At 43.1% G+C, this 19272-nt stretch overlaps 1 protein-coding gene across 1 annotated transcript in view; it reads right to left on the bottom strand.

Moving 5' to 3' along the window:
- The window catches only part of LOC140560993 (FERM, ARHGEF and pleckstrin domain-containing protein 1), a 57982-nt gene extending 41353 nt beyond the window's left edge, over window positions 1–16629 (bottom strand). The window contains exons 1-2 of the mRNA XM_072685779.1: window positions 16402–16629; window positions 8505–8700 (exon numbers count right to left, since the gene is read on the bottom strand). Coding sequence (XP_072541880.1) covers window positions 8505–8675 — 171 coding nt within the window. The 5' untranslated portion in view covers window positions 8676–8700; window positions 16402–16629. The remainder of the gene's footprint in view (window positions 1–8504; window positions 8701–16401) is intronic.
- Between the last annotated feature and the right edge of the window lie 2643 nt (window positions 16630–19272).

Below are 19272 nucleotides of genomic sequence, written 5' to 3'. Positions count from 1 at the left end.
ACACACACACACACACACACACACACACACACACACACACACACACACACACACCTTGTTTAGTCCCTGCAGGGAAGTTGTGCCAATTTGTATGCATTTGGAGTTGCATATGGAACTGATAAACATGAACCTATTGGCACCATGCCTAATGCCAGGCATGGACTATAGTAACTGTGCTTTGTGGAATTCAGTACTGTTGGGATGAGTTAGGAGGCTGGGGATGAGGTGAGGTGAGGTTGTGATCACAACAACAATAGGGCCTCCTTAATGCTCTCATCACTGTTGTAGTCAAATCCTCACAGCAATGCTTTTAAATTTATTAAAGAGAAAGCCTTCCCTGGACAGTATACACATAGTTAAACTTTTTTTTTTTTTTAAACACATGTGAGTTCAGAATAAACAATGAATGAGCAACTGTCCCAATACTTTTGTCCCCATAGTGTAATAATACTGCTTAACATGACCAACCCTCTGCTTTTATAATAATTTCCTGCTAAAATCAGTTCCTATAAAAGCTAAAAGCACACTTGTCGTTCTTATGTAAGGTCTAATGTTTGCTTTCGCTCCATGTATCACAATTCCCGACACGGGCAATGCTTGTGTACTCCTGAAAATACACATCACATTGATTTACATAACGAGAAAACAAAGATTAGAAACAGAACAGAACAACTGTTGAGGTCATGCATGGACTGTGACCCATGAGAGGAGAGCAGATTGTATAGCCTCTTCAGTAGGCCTGTGTCTTAAAGTTAACCAGAGTTACCATAGCAACATTTTCAAGTGACAGTAAAATATTGTAGCACTATTCTCTTATTGATTTGTTGCATGCAGACCATAACAAGTAACAAAGGCTATGTTCACACAGCAGGTAAAGTGGCCCAAATCTGATTTTCTCACCAAATCCAATGTTTTTAATGTGACCTTTATCAGACACTCGTCTGACAGCTGTGCTTCTCACCAAGAAAGCGCTCAAGCTTGCTGTAAAAAGGGCACGTTATTTGGCCACAGATATAAGCAATAAGCAAGTGCATATAATTTGTGGAATAAAACATGATACCATACTGCAATCAAGCTTGGTTTTTTCCATCAACGTCAACGGAATGAGAGAATTCCATCATCGGGGCAGCTGACTGAGAGCTCCCAATGGAAATCTATGTTGGAAGAACCCTGACTTGTGCCACAGAATACAGAATACAACTCTAAGTTAAGCAGATGTGACTCTGAGGATAAGAATAGCAACACAGTGGGAACTTCCTGTGTACAGACATCAGTCCTGAGAAAAGACCGTCCCCCCCTTCACCCCCCGCTTACAAACCCCATCTGGTCAGCCACGATTTGTGCATGGCATCACCAATCGGCATATTCCGTTTCATCAGGACCTGGTCACCCATGCAGATGGATTACCACAGCTAGCCCTGTATCTAACTAAACATATACTATCTATTGAATTCAGCAAACTGAGGATTCCACTAAAGTTGAGATTCATTCACAAAACGTAAACCGTCTGGAGAGATTTGTGCTGCACAGCCACGTCTCCTGCAGCGTCTGAGAGAAGCGAGTATTTCAGAGCAAAGAATGCTAATGAGGGGAGCGGCCTCAGGCAAACTACAGGCTACTGCTCTTCCGTAGGCCCAGCAAGCATGAACTGCACTCAAATAAGCAATGATCCATTTCACCATTCCACACAGTAAAAAAACAAAAAAACTAAAGGGCGCGCGCGTGTGTGTTTGTGTGTGTGTGTGTATTAGGAACGTACTGATGCACGAATTTCATATAAAGCACAATATGGACAAACGTATTGGGACACCTGCCTCTCTAATACAAAAAATTACAAAGATGTTGGAGTAACGGTCTCTACTGTTCAGGATAAGCTTTCTACTAGATTTTGGAGCATTGCAATGAGGATTTGATTGCCTTCAGCAACAAGATTAGTGAGGTCAAGATGTTGGATGATCATAACTCAAACTCATCACAAAAGTATTGGGTGGAGGACCATCATTCCAGTGAACACTGCTCTACACCTCAATGCTGGCAGGCTTTATGAATGCATTCAATAGATCAGTTGTCCACAAACATTTGGACATACAGTGTAAAAATAAATAAATAAATAAAAAATCCAGGTAATTTCAGTATGTCAGTGTGTCAGATAGCACCAGTATTGTTTAAAGCATCTCTTTGGATGTTGGGGAGGGAGGTCATCAGAGGTGCTGTTGGTTGAAGTGGCCCAGTTTTTAGGCTCCAACAGGATAAAGGTCAATGTGAAGAGCTACTAGAACAGTGTCTGTGCATCTGCCTGTGTGTGTGTGTGTGTGTGTGTTAAAATGACCTGGTTTCTCTGCTTTGTTCTTCCCTCATTCATTATACTCTGGTATGAAAGCCCCCCCCCACACACACACACATACACACACATTTCCACCAGACGTGGATCCAGATCTCATTCCCAGGAGGACAGAAGAAATGTAAGGTGACCTTCTCTAAAATAAAAACACTTAGCATATTTAAGTATCTAGGATAGTGGATTTCCTATAACTATCGTGCAAAAGGGGAAGGCAGGAAGTGGGGTCTTCCACATCTCAGTGAATGATTTACACTGGAGATACAGGACCCTCCTTGTCACTGAGTAATTACATGGGGAGTGCCAACGTTTGGTCTTGGCAGGGCGGGGAGCTGAGGGAGTGTGAGGCTGCACACCAGTGCCCCAGTGCCCATGATGGTCAGAGTGATTGGCATTTAAGTGGAACGGCAGCGTTACAAACAACACACCCACCCACACCCACTCTCCCACACACATACACACACATCCTGTTGCAGCAAATAAACAATGATCTATTTCACTTCCTCGGGAATACACCACTGAGTACATACACAAACAAGCAAAGCAGCCAGCAACCAGACTAAAGCATAGCTACTGCTTGAGAGACCATATCTGGTCTCAGTACCCTTTCATATTTCTTTCATTTCGTCCTCTCAAGCTAAATACAGACCATAAAAGTAGCAAGCTTCTCTTGAGTCTCCAGTGTAACAAGCTGTATGAACAAGATAACAAGTAAGAAGGACCACTGTGATGTATGTGGTACATACTTGCTGGAATATGCATTGTTTCGTTAACATTTTGGATGATAAAAATTAAGCAACAGGCGCAGCCACTAACTAAAGGTTAGAGAAGCAGGCATGGGGGGGGGGGGGGGGCAAGCAAAGAAACCATACTTTCTCCTCCCTCAACATTCCCAGCTGAGGTGCCCTTAACTTGAACCACAGACCAGATGATGTATGTGGGTCAACCTGGTTGGAAAACAGCCCTAATAAAATGTTGTTGGTTCAATTCCCTGGACCAGCAGCGAGTAGGAGACAGTAAAGAAACCATGTTTTCTCCTCTCTCAACATTCACAGCTGAGGTGACCTTGAGCTGAACCAAAGACTGCGAGATGCATGTGATGTATGCGGTACATACGGGCTGGAACATGTTGGAACACAAACCCTGCATTTTCATGATGAAAATAATTAAGGGGCGGTCATCGCCTAAGGTTAGAGAAGCAGGCCAGGGTCCGGAAGGTCACCAGTTCAGCTCCCTGAACCAGCAGGAAGTGGGGGACGAGGGAGTGAAGGAACAGTTGCGGCTGAGTCGCCCTTGAGCAAGGCACCTAAACCTAATTGCTCCCAAGTGCTAAGGTGGCTGCCCAGTGCCCACCACTCTGGGGGTGTGTTTTCACTGCCCCAATACTACTAGTGTAGTATGAAGAAAAATAGAGGAGCTGATTTTTCTCCTCTGCTTTAGGTACTTACTTTTATTTCTATGAACATCTAGCGTTACCATGGTTACTACATGAGAGATGTGAGCGATTTTCTGCCTGCTGCTTAAAAAGAGTGATGCTATATTCTGAGTGGTCATACAAATAGCAGAGAGAGACAGGCAGAGCATGCAGTGATTTGTCATTTGCCATGTGAAGACGACAGTGATGCCACAATGCAATGAAATCCAGGAATGCAGCGCTGCATATAGTTGGAACGCCACAGCTCTATGACTGCCAAACCCTACTGAGCAATTTAGCGTTACATCACAAAAACAAACTAACTTTGAGGTGTTAAACACTGAAAGAGGACAAAATCCAGCACAGAACAACCGGGGTTACTCATACTATTTCGTTCCGCCATACTCTAATCACCCTGTTATCATCTTGCCATTTATGATCCGATTATTTGCACAAGATATTGTAAAAGCACAATTGGTGTACTGGAGTACATTTGGTATTGCACTTCCAAAAAGGGATGGATGGATGGATGGATGGATGGATGGATGGATGGATGGATGGATGGATGGATGGATGGATGGATGGATGGATGGATGGATGGATGGATGGATGATCTTAATAATTGCAGTAAAACAAACAATATTGGGCCGATACAATCTGCCTCTGGTCGTGTAAAATAAGAGTAGTGTGAGTTTTCCTCTTTTCTTCAATCATGTTGAAGCATGACATGTTTGATTTCATTTGCCTTACGTAACATTGCATGTCCAGCCATATGACCACTGTGCATGCACACATTGCAATGGTGAACAGACATTATTACAATATTAAAAAAAAGAATTTTACCATATTTTACCAAACATCATCATTGTCAATGATCCAACATGTGATGATATTTATAATGCACTTCATGGATGAATTCACTTCATGGATAAAATGAATGATATTGGGCATCAATATCAACACAGAATCAAATTTTCCTTATGCGACATTGCACATCCTGCGATGTGACCTATTGTGCATGCCCACACTGCTAGGACAATGCTAAAATGATTTATTGAGCAGCCCTAGTGCGTATTCCCAAAAACATAAATGTACTTTTTTATGTGTTCATATTTAGAAATGTGTGCTTAAGAATGTTCAACATCATTAAACCAATAATACCAAAGCAGCCATCATCCCCACCCCCAACTTAAAATTAGCCCCAGGGTCCAAAACACGTCGCCCGGCTAATTTCCTTGGGAAAACACCCAGCCGCAATTATCATTTTTGCAATATTCGTGCAGCTGTATGTGAAAGAGCAGAAAGAGTAGCTGAGAATGACAAACAGACAAGCAAACAGAAACATGAGGCCAGACCTGCCGTCCCATTACTGAAAACGCTTTCACCACTGATTTCACTGCCACAGAAGAGGCTAATGCAGTGGAATTAATGTGCTCAGTGAGTTGAGAACACAAGCGGTTAGAGACCAGCATCTTTCAACTGTTCCATTCACTAGAACACACACACACATCTAAAGGCATCAAAGCAACATGCATTCAGAAGCCATAGCAAAATGGAGCAGATGTCAGAAAATCAATCATATTTACAAAACATTATTAAAATTAGTTCTTGGATATGAAAACATCTCTCAACCAGAAACCAAAACTGACCATTTCTCAACCCTCTCAGTTGGTTTATGTCCATAGCCTTAGATGCAGTGTACCTACCACAAATCTGCACTAGAGAAGTAAAGCAAACTCAGACACATGCTCAGGTCCACCACATTCTAAAGATCAGTGTTGGAAATTAGTGCAGGAAGGAGTAACACACAGATTTTCAGGGTTAGAAACCGGGTTGAAATGCCTTAAATCCACAGAGCTCTAATTATGTACTATGAAGATTGGTTTGGCTCAGATTACAAATTACCAATCAGAATTTCTGCACTAACAAGCCTGGTCATTTGAAGCATAAAAATTGTGAATTCGGACTGCCCACCTCTGAAACCTCAGATTTTCTGTTATTACAACCAATGTTATACCACAGTTAGGCAGTCTATAAGTGGCAATTCGATGGCATAATGTCTTATGTCAGGCGTGGGCTTGAGGGGTTTAAAGCTCCCCAGCATTGAGCTGTGGAGCCGTGGAACTGCGGAACTGCGTTTTCTGGAATGCTGGTGCTCCATCCAATCCGCTCTTTTCGCTGAATGCAATCAAATCCTCACAGCAATGCTCCAATATCTAGTAGAAAGCCCTTCCTGGACAGTAGAGATAGTTACTCCAACAAAAGCAGGATCAACTTTTTTTTTTTAAACCACGATTTAGGCAGAAACACTGAATGAGTAAGTGTCCCAATACTATTGCCCACAACTGCTATACTGGGACATTCCTAATGTTTAAATTACTCATAATCAAGCCATTTGTTCCGTATGGAGTAGACTGTAATCAAAGCCCAGTTTGCTGGTTTAAATAACATCAGAACGATAAGATCAGTTTAAGCAGTCAAAGCCATCTGGAAACTGGAACAGGAGTCTCTTTATAAGTATGTAACACTAACATTCAATAAAAATTACATAAATAAAAATTTTAAAAAGCTCAGACATGGTAATCTCTCAGTCACTAGAAATCCATTTCAACAATAGCAGTAAGATAAGCTATGGTGCCTTTATATAAAACCTCAAGAATCAGGATGTTGGCTTTTCTGCCGCACAATTACCCATTTACTTCTGACTCCATCTGACCAAAGTCTCTAAATTAGAGGCTCCACCCAGGGTAGAGCAGTAGCACATGGGTTTTTCTAAACTTCAGAGTGTGAAGTTTAGAAAACTATCCTCAGACACGGCCACTAGTAAAGCCAAAATAATTCAGTCTGTGCAGAAGCCTTTCCTTTGGGCAACTGTGTTGGGGAATCGCATGCTGAACGACAGTGGAGCACAGGCCGGATGTCAGGCTGCGTGCTGTGGGAACAGAGCCTTAGTCAGTGCAGAAAGATGTCCAGCCAAAGAAAACTCAACACAAGACCTCTCTACTGTCCTAGTCTCTCTCTCTCTCTCTCTCTCTCCTCACACACAGCTGCACATTAGTGAGAACTGCAAGAAACCAGCTCATTCCTTCCTCATTCCCCCCCTCGCTCTCTACCTCTGCCACCCCACCATCTTCTCCTCTTTTTCACTCCCACCCTTCTTCAGCAGTGGTTTGACAAAACTGCAGTATTGCAGGTTCAGAGTAAAATAAACATATGATTTTAGACTCCACCCGGCATGAAGCTCCTGCTCCTGCTCCTGCTCCTGATTTAGCAGCAGGGTGCACTGCACCTACCGCAAACTCTCACTAGTAAAGTGAAGCAAAACCCTGAAGCATGCTCAGGCCCATCAGGCTCTAAGGATCAGCACAAACAAAATAGCAGGAGTATAGAATTACACAACATTAGGTTTCATCCAACTTTTTATATGTAAAAAATATTCTTCATTCTGCAGAACTCTGGGAACTAAATCAAACTCCCAAACAAAACTGTTTCACTGACAAATTCAAGGACCACCCACATGGAATGTATGATTTAAAGGTGGCGGTTGGTGTAGCGCAGTGGGTAACACCACCGCAGTCTAGGGTTCAGTTCCTCAGCCAGGCAAGCACATTATCAACACAACATCCATAAGAGACCTTGAGCAACTCCTAGACTCCCAACTCTACATTCTTCTACCTGTGTAACAGGATTCAAATAGAAGTCGCTCTGGATAAGAACGGCAGCCAAATGCCATAAATGGCAGGAGTCATTTGACCATTGGTGGGTCCAGCAGCATAAGCACCCCACCAACAAATGTACCTCCATAGAATAAAGCACTGATCTCACAGCGCTTTCCAAATAGACTAAGTCTAACCTGTGTATCGACGTACATCTTTCATTTACTTAATACTCAAACTGGTTCTACACTTACAGCGCGACAGCATCAGGCAGCTGGTTAGCTCATTCCACACAGAGCTAACAGACCATGCCGCAAGCTGTGCCCATTTGCCTCACTTCCAAAAATATTTGTAATCTCAATCTGAAAATTTCACAAGCACACAGATCCGCAGAAAATCAATAATTAACGTCAGATTTAAATAGTATTCAACCTCCAGCCCAAAGCCGCCACCAGAATGAGGAGCTGCCTCTGTTTATGCTTTGCAGGCTGTGCTGATTCTCCCAAACTGAATAATTATCCTGTCGTTTCACTCATGCAAAAAGCCATTTATCTTGATGTTCCATTTGGGTAGTAAGTCAACAGAAAACTGCAGTCAGTTCTGTTCTGCATGCTCTGGTGACGGAAGCAGCATTGTAACACTCTGGCATATCTGGAACAGGGTCGTCATTTTGCTTATTATAGTAGTTTTACTTACTATTATACTGCCCACCAAATGTTTAGGGACTCCTTACCTTCTTTTAGCACTTCCTGACAAAAGCTTGTCTGCTTTGCAACTTATCAATTAGGGATAAGTGTAAGATTTTATTACATAAACAGCTGCTTGCTCTACACACAATCCTAACTGCTCTTTTCTGATCCCATAATGAAAGAATCTGATCCAATGTCAATTCAATACAAACCTTAAAAATGAGCTACTTTTAACTGAATGGCCTTATCCCCCTATCCCATAAGTTTTGCAAAAAACAGCCAAGATCTGAAAATCCCATGGTCATTTATTAAGACCAATCTAAAAAGCCCAGAGTCCAGAAACTTGCCCAGGCAGGGTAATACATTAACATTACTGGAACAGACAACAGTATGAAACAGTCACTTACTGAGATGTCAAATATCTCCTCCGACTCATCCAGCATTCGAACTCTGATGGGTACGTGCCGGCCGGAGGGCATAGCGGGTGGTTTGTGGCCGGGCTCCAGCGTGCTAATGCCCAGTGTGTCCGGGGCGCCCAGCCGCTGCCCTGCTGTAGACGTTGGCTCCTGCTCCACCATGGTCTTCCTCGCTGTCTCCACAGGCCTGAAGGATGAACACAACACACACACAGGTATGACACACTCAGACTTGGCAGTATAGTATTGGTGTGAGAGAAGACGTCACAAGAAAGAGCCACAGAGTGTGTGAGAGTGTGTATTATGTCCCGCAGCAGGTCAGCACTCTACAGCAGTGTGTGAGAGAGCAAGGACACTGAACCCCCCCGCTCCATAATTAAATCATAACGAGTGAATGAGAGCCATGAGTGAGTGTGTATGAACGCAAAAACTGGAAGAATTCGGTTCATCGCTTCATGAGAAGCAACGGACCAAAGCAAGACTGTGGAGTCGGACAACGAACTGAATATTAATTGAGCCTGTAAAATTAGTCAGATATTAGGACTTCTGATTAATCATCACGCCGCTGCATCACGCCCTTCTAACAATGGTATTCCAGTCTTCAACACAGCTGCGCAATATATTGTTTGTTAGTCATTAATGCCATCTGACATCACTGAATGCAACAATATGCAAATGAGTTCTCAAACAAAACGCACAAGGCGTTCTTGATGCCTGGTCTGTGAGTGTTCAAGTGAATGACAGGCAATCAAGTGTCTGGTAAATGTACACAACATATTATAGCCCTAGTGTTTGAGCTGCCCGATTCAAATGTACACAATATTGCACAGCTGATCCCATTTACAAAAAAATGATCTATTAAAGCTATAGGAGGGAATTGAACAAATGTTGAGTTCTAACCAAAGTAGGTTCTGTTATAAATTAGACTGATAAAAATGTAACGATGAACTGCTACTGTCAACAAACATGTTTTTTTTAATAAAATATACTGAATAGGGGCGGAAAAACAAAAGATCGATTCTTAGATGCATCTCGATGCGAACATGGATCATTTCGAACATTTCATCACCAATGAGTGACAGCAAGCATCTCGTGCGCTCCAAATCAAGAACAGTGAATGAGAGCCACACAGGTGCAAATATGGCCGAGCTGTTAACGACTATAGCAGAGGAACAGCAGATCACTAAGCCTGATTTAGTTTAGTTACTAAAAAGTCATCCAACATGGCTGTTGCTGCTGAACTGGGTAAATACCTACATATTAAATGCTATATCTAAACCACTCATGATTCCCATTGCGTCAAGACTACTACAGAGATTAAGATGTATTACTATGTTTTCCACCACAGCCCCACTGAAAAACCTTCCAGATGACTTGCCACGTTTGTTTTACTGGAAGTAAATTCATTATGGATCATTACAAATACATTGCTTTAAAAGTACCAAGAGTGAGGGGAAAAAGTAAGAAACCCTGTGTAGAAAAAAAAGCTGCCAGTTATCTCAGGCAAAAGACTTTCCTGATGTGCAGGGGCTGGATGCTGTGATTCACACAGAAGTATGACAGGATTCCTTCGAATGACAAATGCGAATGGAATGACATTTTGCCGCAGTCACGCAAGAACCTTGTAAACTTTAAATGAGAAGGTAAAAACCTTCTCAACTTTCAATGGAATTCAGTGTAAAATGACTTTATTTTAAGTGAGTTTAGAGCATTTTTATTGGCCCATTCATCAGTCAGTGAAAAATAGCAAAAACTGATATACAAAGTTTTTGCGTCACAGGAACAATATATTATGTCGACCCCAAACCTCCAAATTCCACACATTTCTTCATTCATATCTGAAATCCAATTTTCTCCTTGGTTTTCATCATTCTGTTCTCTGAATCTTGGAAATCATAGGGCCCTCTAGCTCCAGTCAGCACCATCAAACACTGCATTTTAAAGTCCATGTTGTGAAGCATAATTAAAGTAATTACAATTTGGAAGCTCTACTGCCCACAATCTGAACTGCCCACTTCCCAAATCATGCAGATGTAGCTATACAAGTGTCCAATTCAAGGCAGCAGGATCCAGAGGAAACCCAGGATAATGGAGAATGAAGAGCTCCTTTCCAGACTAAGGTAGCCCTAAGGGACAGGCATTAAATAAGCCACCGTCTTATGCATGGTCTCAAATGACTAACAACACTTTTTACAAACAGAGGGGCACATAAAACACACACAAGACAAATGACAAGAGTGTAGCCCTCAAACATTGATTTCCCAAAAGGTCTCACATATTTTCAGGCCACGCTCTTAACGAGACCTTGCAGAGGTGGGAAAATAAGCCTACCTTTGTTCCAGTTTGCTGAAACTCAATATCCCTACTAACAACAACCAGTGACCTCAAGCTGGGTTTCCATAGAGGTAGGTCTTTGTGTGTGTGTGTGTGTGTGTGTGTGTGTGTGTGTGAGTGTGTGTGTGTGGACAGAAAGGGTTTGGTAGCAGTGCTAACCCTCCGGCTTTCAGAGCGGTCCCTGGGAGTAGTTCAACACTCTCTCACTCTCGCTCAGATTGGGAGTTCTGTTCCACTCTGTTTATCACACATTCCAGAACAGTGATGTCAGCACAAGGCCTCAGCAGGCCAGGGGGGCATCAGAGCCAGAGGAGGGGGCAAGAGGAGTGAGAGAAACAAAAAGGCACTGATGGAGAGAGAAAGAGAGCATAGAACTGTGACCTGGAGCCTGGGGTTTCTGGATAGGTGGGTATACTGTGCCTTCCAAGGCATCCCCTTCTACCCAGTATGTGTACAACTGCACACCATGAACACACACAGCACTCTGTACTCCAAAACTAAAACATATAAAGCCTAAAGATATTGTGCAGAAAAAAAACACTATCAGTATAAACTTAATAATTTATCATACAAGACAAGACTACCATGATGGAATACAATGATATAATGGACCTCAAACTGACCTGATGGACTGGAATGTGGCTGCTGGTGTTTGTCTTCAGACCTTTAAAAAAATGGCCTTTTGATGTGGTGGGTTCATTCCTAGACTACCAGCATAGATTAGGCAGTTTCATCAATGACTAGAACCAAACCAATGAGGGTAGAAACATTTAATAAAACTGAAGCCAAAATTGTCCACCGTGTTGCTAAATTTGCAACCAGAGTCTGCACAGCAGAGACCAGTGGCGGAGCCAGACTCGCCTACGTATTTGGCAGACCTGCCCCCTTCTCACAGACCAAGCTTCTGTCTGTGAACACCTTCGTCGAGTTTACAGCTCAGCCTAAAGGACCAGTAGCAAAGTGGATTTTACCCAGTTTGTCCAGTACGGGTGTTATCACACTAGACCTTTTTCCAGACCCAGGTCGGCTTGGTCAAGAGTGTAAGCTATTATTGAGCCCAGGAGCGGCCCGGATCACAGATCTCTGGTCCACCTGCAATTCGTTCACTTCTAATGATCTGTGGTCCAGTCTACTGGAGGTGTGGCGGCGAAGTGATCCCGGTTAAGAACCTTCACCATAATGAACGCTCCTATTTTGCAGGCATTTCAGCACAGTGAAATGCCAAGAATGCAAACACACCTCTTTTGTTATTTAAAGGCAGATCTAGGGGCCCTCCTCAGTGTAGATTATTTAGCAGAGTATACACACCACTACACTAGTGCCAGGAGCCTTCCCACTAGAAAATAACACCTGCTGTCATATAAGCCTGTAATTTGCTTATAACAAAAAATTGATATGTCAAATCAATCATAACTGCAGTTGTGGTGTTTGTCATGACACTTAATACAAACAGATCAAAATAAGTCAAGTTTAAATGTGTTGGTTAATGAGATGAGCATATGTGCATGTCTTGACGGTGTGACCAAACATGCTAGAAAAAGGACATTAGCTTTATCAAAGCAGATTGTGTGTGGTTCATGAGTCATTAACAATGCATGCAAAAGAAGCCACAGCCTTCTGAACAGAAATATGGACGACAGCAGTGAGGAAGGTTTTCAGTGGTGGGATAGTGAGGTAGCAGACTTCATAAACTATTGGGGTGATGTCTTTGATCAGGCACACATCACAAACCATTTTTTAACAAATGGACAAACGTGACCACAGAAAAATGCTGCTGCAGTGTCAAAGTTTTGCTCTTCTGCGTATGTATGTCTGTTTAGGAGTGTGAACCATTCAGACGAATGTCAGCTATAGGTTGCATTTATTTAAAAAAGAAAACAAAAAAAACCCAATAAAAATAGTGTGAACAGCCTAAAAAAATTGGATTTGGTGAGAAAATAAGACCTTTGTCTTCTGTGTGAACAGGGCCCTAGTTGCACCCTGGATGCAACCAATCAGCCAAGACATGTTTGGTGTCTGAGGTTTGCTTCTTTAGTTTAGAAAGGCAGATGTTAGGCTAAGATTACTAACAAACACAAGATTTAGACTGTCACCATCTCAGCTCCATAAATACACGTCCAAAAACAGCTCTTGACTCGCTCAAAACACATCCAGACCTGTATTTATTCCACAAAGACAAAACAGTGGAGTTTAAAATTATGTCGTAAGTCTGTAAACACACACACAAAAAAAAATAAAATCTTTCTTAAGCCACTTTACCTCAGCACAAAATGTGTTATCACAAATGAGAATGTGCAGCGGTCCAGTTTGAAAACAGTACTGTACATTAATGTAGTTATCTTAACATTTGCTGAAAGCATTTCTGCCCAAAAACATTAAGATTATAGCATGTATTTACCAAGACGAGCTCGGTGACAGTCTACAGTCGGACAGATATCAAACATTTCTTGGCTGATCTTGGCTGTATCTGAGAAAAGTCATAAGAGCCTACGTTAAACGGTTCCTTTAAGCACAGTTTATCACCTGCAATCACATAAGAGCAAAGGATGGCCCAAGATGACCTTTAGCCATCACGCAATTGGCACAGACGTGTTAGTTCAGTCTCCTGGTGATCAACCATATTATTCACAGTGTTCCCCGGTTAGGCCTCATTAAGCATCGTTAATATTCAGTGCACAACTATGAATATTCAATTTAGCGGCTGGGTGGTGAATACCTAAACATATTACAACAACAATTAATGATCATCTCCACCTGGTCAGCTACATGCAAGCAATATGTGCAGACACACACAGACACACACAGACACACACAGACACACACAGACACACACAGACACACACAGACACACTCTCAGCATTTAGGCACAATGGAACAGTGGAATTGACCTGGGATGTCAAATACCAACAGTAGCTGTGCAGAACAAGGGTATAAATATTTATTTATTAATTATGCATGAAATCTGCTGCATTTATCCATCAATACCTGACATCAACAACCACAACAAATATAATTCCACCTGATATTCCACAGACGTTCCCATTTCTTCTAGTCTGAAGTTCTAGGCTTGCTTACAGACCGGGGGAGCAAAATCTGGCCCTTTCTTCAGACCCTACAATGTTTTGCTTAAGATTGGTCACCTCCCAAATTCAACAACTCCCTGCCAGCCTCAAAAGTGTAAAAACTGAACGTAAGCCTGAGTTTTTGTGTCACAGCCTTTTCTGCCCTCAAGCTCATAAATCAACTAACAACGAAGGTCTACCTCTTTTTCTATCGCTGCTTATTTAAGCACAGTAGTGCAGTTTCCCACCATCACTACAGACATGAGTGCAAGCGGAAACGGTGGAGAAAAGCATATTCCTGCAAACCCAGCGTTTAACGCAGGAGTGGCTTCTAACGGCCGGAAAAACCGTGACCCCACCACTGTCCCAGCTGGCTTTGATGTTGTTTACAGAAAGAATTCCACATAAGAATGTGAGAGAGAGAGAGAGAGAGAGAGAGAGAGAGAGAGAGAGAGAGAGAGAGAGAGAGATTGGAAATTGTATTAGAACAGTGGATCCACTGTTCATGCTCTGTACAAGCAGACCAAGTTACACTACTCACCCTCTCTCTCTCTCTCTGGATTTGATCAGCTCACCTCTCCCACTCCCTAACCCCCTCACCCACTGATGAATTGAATACACGTTTGGGTGCTGGGTGTGGCACGACTACCATTGGATCCAACTGACTGGTAGCAAAACAAGCGTGAAGATAATGTGAGCAGAACAGCTTGTGTACAGCTGGAACCCAAGCTATTCTTCTTGCCGAGATCTCAAAATAAAATAAAAACAGCCTCAATGAAGCTGTCCTATAAGCCAAGACCAAAACCACAGGCCCAACGTGGCAGTGTACAGATGTAACTACAGATGTTGTACCACTGCAGCTTTCAGGGTCACTAACATGTTGTACAGTAATAAAGGATGAATCTGTCCGGAGAGAGAGGGAAAGGGAGGAGCTGAGCCACTGCCAGCTCCACAGCTCTTCTACGGCTACTGCTGCAGGAAACGGGAAACATTTGCATTAAATTATTAACTGGGCCCCAATGGAAACCATGGCTATTGGGCTTATCTCGGGCTGTAACCACTCAGAACGGCAGTGACTGGAGGAAAAAACAATCCAGACGATGCACAGATATGGAGATAGTCCGTGCTAATGTGCTATTCAGTGACTAATACACAAGAGCTGGTACGAGTTAGTCAGTGGGCGCTTGTTGCAAAATCCAGATTAATGAACAGCTGTTTGAATTACACCATTTTTCAATTTTGTGCATTTTGCAGAAAATTTACAGCAATGATTGAAAGCCCCCCCCCCTACACTAGCCCCTAAAGGCTGATGCATGGGTGCATCAGAGTGCATGCCATGGAAAGCTCATCCAATAAACTTCTTCAACATATATTTAACAATGTCTTCATCCGTTAATGCTCCAAACTTACTGAAATCAACTGCAAGAAAAGTTTTTTGACATATGGTACAATGTCCTCGTGATCACTGAGCTTTCTGATCAGGCTGCATTCAGAGGGACGTTTGGGGGGGGGGAGGGGATCAATAAATCAGATCAATAAATCTGATAGGTAGAAACCACTAACAACAGTGCATGAACCGTCTGTTAAAGTGTAGATATGCGACAGTACACAGTGTGGAGTGGATCCAGATCTGTGCAATCCAGAGTGTAGGACAGTGTCCAGGATATCGGACCGTGGCTGGTTATAAACACACACACAGTTTGAGCTTATAACCTCTTACAATGGAGTGGGGTTTCTGGTCATGAATCTCAGGTCACATGGTTGTGGTCAGCGAATACTCACTTTCACCTTCGTTTGTGGGTTAAGCCACGCCCACTTTAGGTTAGCATTAAAACAACAAACAAAAAAAGGTATCAGAAAATCGTTGGTTCAGGAATCGGTATCGGTCTACTGTCGGTATCGCTCCAGCCCTACTGATGTAGCCAATGGTTACAGCCATTCAGCACCCAAACCTGGCGCAGGTATGAGCCATCTGAGAGAATTACAGGGCTACCATAACCCAGCAGAAACCCTGGCTCTTTCTTTAGGGGAATATTGACACCTCCGACTTAGCGCAGGACAGACGGTCTAGTTAACGTTACGGCTAATTCCACCACAAACGTCTCCAGACGTACAGGCACTCGGAATCATCCCCTGACCTGTATTTAATCACACACGCAGGGAGGACTTCCTGGCGAGCCTCTGGACGTCGAAAGTAATGACATTAGAGCAAATGCCTCTGGCTAGGCTACTCCTAATGTCCGCCTTCACAAGGAATCCATCGCAATGCTCAAGGCAGACGTGGCTAGCTAGCTAGCTTCTGCACAGGTAAGGGAAACACAGACTGACGGGCAGTGGATATGGTATCTCCACAATGTCACAGCAATAGCAAGTCAAATGCCTCTCGGTTCAAGTATCTCTTCGCTGGGTTTGCCACTAATCTCCCTCAAACAAGTTACAGATAGCCGACAATGCCGCCTCTGTGTACGATAAGGAATGGCACATATACTTACCCTGATTACAAAACACGGCGTCCACGTATGATCTTTTCCCCAATAAGGAGCTGTGAATGAAACACGCGTCTCCGGGCCTGATCTCGAACACTGCCCGACCCAAACCCGCTCACACACGGATTGTTCCGGAGAGAAGCGTCTTGGCGGTCGCCATGTCGGCCGGCTGCCCGTGGAGACGGATTACGCTGGAGAGATCCACAGTTGGCTCGGTCACCGAACAATAAAGCACTCAGACTGCCTCCAGCCACTGGAGCTGGCATTGCAAGTGCCTTACAGCTCAGCTGTGTGTGCAAATACTGCCACCTAACGACTCCCTAAACGTCCAAACCTCCCGATCCTCACTCACTCACTCACTCACTCACTCACTCACTCACTCGCCCACTAACTGCCTCATGCACTAGTTTACTCACTCACTCACTCACTCACTCACTCACTCACTAACTGCCTCATGCACTAGTTTACTCACTCACTCACTCACTCACTCACTCACTCACTCACTAACTGCCTCATGCACTAGTTTACTCACTCACTCACTCACTCACTCACTAACTGCCTCATGCACTAGTTTACTCACTCACTCACTCACTCACTCACTAACTGCCTCATGCACTAGTTTACTCACTCACTCACTCACTCACTCACTAACTGCCTCATGCACTAGTTTACTCACTCACTCACTCACTCACTCACTCACCTGTTCACTCACTCAGTAATATGCTCTCCCACTCATTCACATTGCCACTAATGCAGTCACTTACTCATCCACCAACTCAATATTACTAACTAATTTCACTTGTTCACTCCCCATTTCACTCACTAGTATACAACTCACTAATTCACTCATTCACTGAATCACTGATTCATCAGTTCACTCACTCACTCATCCCTTCATTCACACATTCCTTCACTCACCCACTCGCTGTCTCACCTACTAATCCTGACACATCCACTTACTCCTCTTTCCCAATAATACACTGACACATCCACTCACTCACTTACTAATTTACTCACTCACTTATTCATGTCCTCACTAATGCAGTAACTCACTCACCCACCAATTCACTCACTTACTAACTCACTTTTCTACTTGTTCACTCACCCACAAACTCACCATATTACCCGTTAATATATAAACTCACCAATCTCACTCATTCACTCACTCACTCACTGATTCATCAGTTCACTCACACTCCCCTATTTTACACACTTGCTCACCAGTTCATTCACTCACTCAGCCACTAACTCACTTATTCACTTATTCACTCACTCTTCACTCAGTCTTCCCTTTATTCACACTTTCCTTCATTCACCCACTCGCTCTCTCACCTACTAATCCACATACTCTCTTTCCCAATAATACACTGACACATACTGACACATACACTCACTCACCCACTCAATCACTAATTTGACCCACTCACTTTTTCACTCGTTCACTCACCCACAAACTCACCAATCCACAAACGTACTTATTTGTTTATTTACTAACTCAGCCACTAAGCCACTTATTCACTCACTCACCAAATCACTCACTCACTCGCTCTCTCATTCCTTTATTCACATGTTCCTACACTGACCCACTCGCTCTCTCACCTACTAATCCTGACACATCCACTTACTCTCTTTCCCAATAATACACTGACACATCCACTCACTCACTCACTCACCCACTCACTCACTCACCCACTCACTCACTCACTCACTCACTCACTCACAGAAAATGCGGTGTCTTTGTGAAGCACCAGGGTTTCTGTGTGTCTCATATCTATCACACTGTGCCTTGTATAATACCGTCGCTGATCAATATCAACATGTAGACTATACAGGAGATGTCTAGCTTTACATTAGCTTAGTCAGTTAATGCAAAATTGAATTGTGTGGTCATGCTTATTAGCTTATGTGAGTGAGTGATATTATAAAAGATGTTTGCAAATCCTCTTTAGCTGTCCTACAACCAAATTCAAATAGCATAATCCTCTTCATCACTGGGGTTAGTTGAAGAGAAGCGAGTTTAGTTTCCCATAGAGTCTCACATTATAGGTATATTCATGCTGCGGCTGATCCTCTGTGTGTGTGTGTGTGTGTGTGTGTGTGTGTGTGTGTGTGTGTGTGTGTGTGTGTGTGATGTAGTTACTCTTTAAACCATGTTTTCTTGTTCAGTGACTTGGTTATAGCCTCTGAGAGTGGGGTCACTGCTAGGGTTGTATGATAATGTCAACATGTTTACTCATAAATGATAATGGCCCTTTTGCACTTGTGTGCTTTGAGGATTTAGGATTTAGATTTCACTAATTAACAAATGGCAATATTTAGCATCACACACGAATATCCTTTCACTCTGCTGAAAAACTGGACCATCAAGCTGGTCAAGCTGGTTGACCAGTGTAGCTCTTCACCAGCATAGGGTATGTTTTTGAGTTTGATGTGTTGGTGGTCCACCAACATGACCAAACTGACCAGTTTAACCATGTATTTGGACAGCCTGACTATGCTGTCCACCAGTATGACCAGCTTGATGACCAATTCAAAGGATTGTAGTCAAGAGCTAAACTGGACACCCCCTCTAATGAATGCATTGAGCTACTTTAAGGTTGGCCCTTGTCAAAGTGGCGGCTCAGATCCTTATGCTTGTCCATTTTTCCTGCTTCCAAAACATCAACTTCAAGTACTGACTGTTCACTTGCTGCCTATTGTATCCCACTGCCTGGCATGTTTAAACAACGTTTGAACGTTTGGAACATATGGGTACTGCCTCTGTGAGAAAAGAGGAACTAAATAGGCAAGAAGGACACAAAAAACAGGTGTAACAGAATGAGCTGCTGACCACACCCTAGCTCTTTCATCCCACACCCTTGACAGGTGCCATTGTAG

Source organism: Salminus brasiliensis, chromosome 8 (assembly GCF_030463535.1).
Source record: "Salminus brasiliensis chromosome 8, fSalBra1.hap2, whole genome shotgun sequence".
Lineage (NCBI taxonomy): Eukaryota > Metazoa > Chordata > Actinopteri > Characiformes > Bryconidae > Salminus > Salminus brasiliensis.
This window is presented reverse-complemented; position numbering and strand designations above follow the sequence as displayed.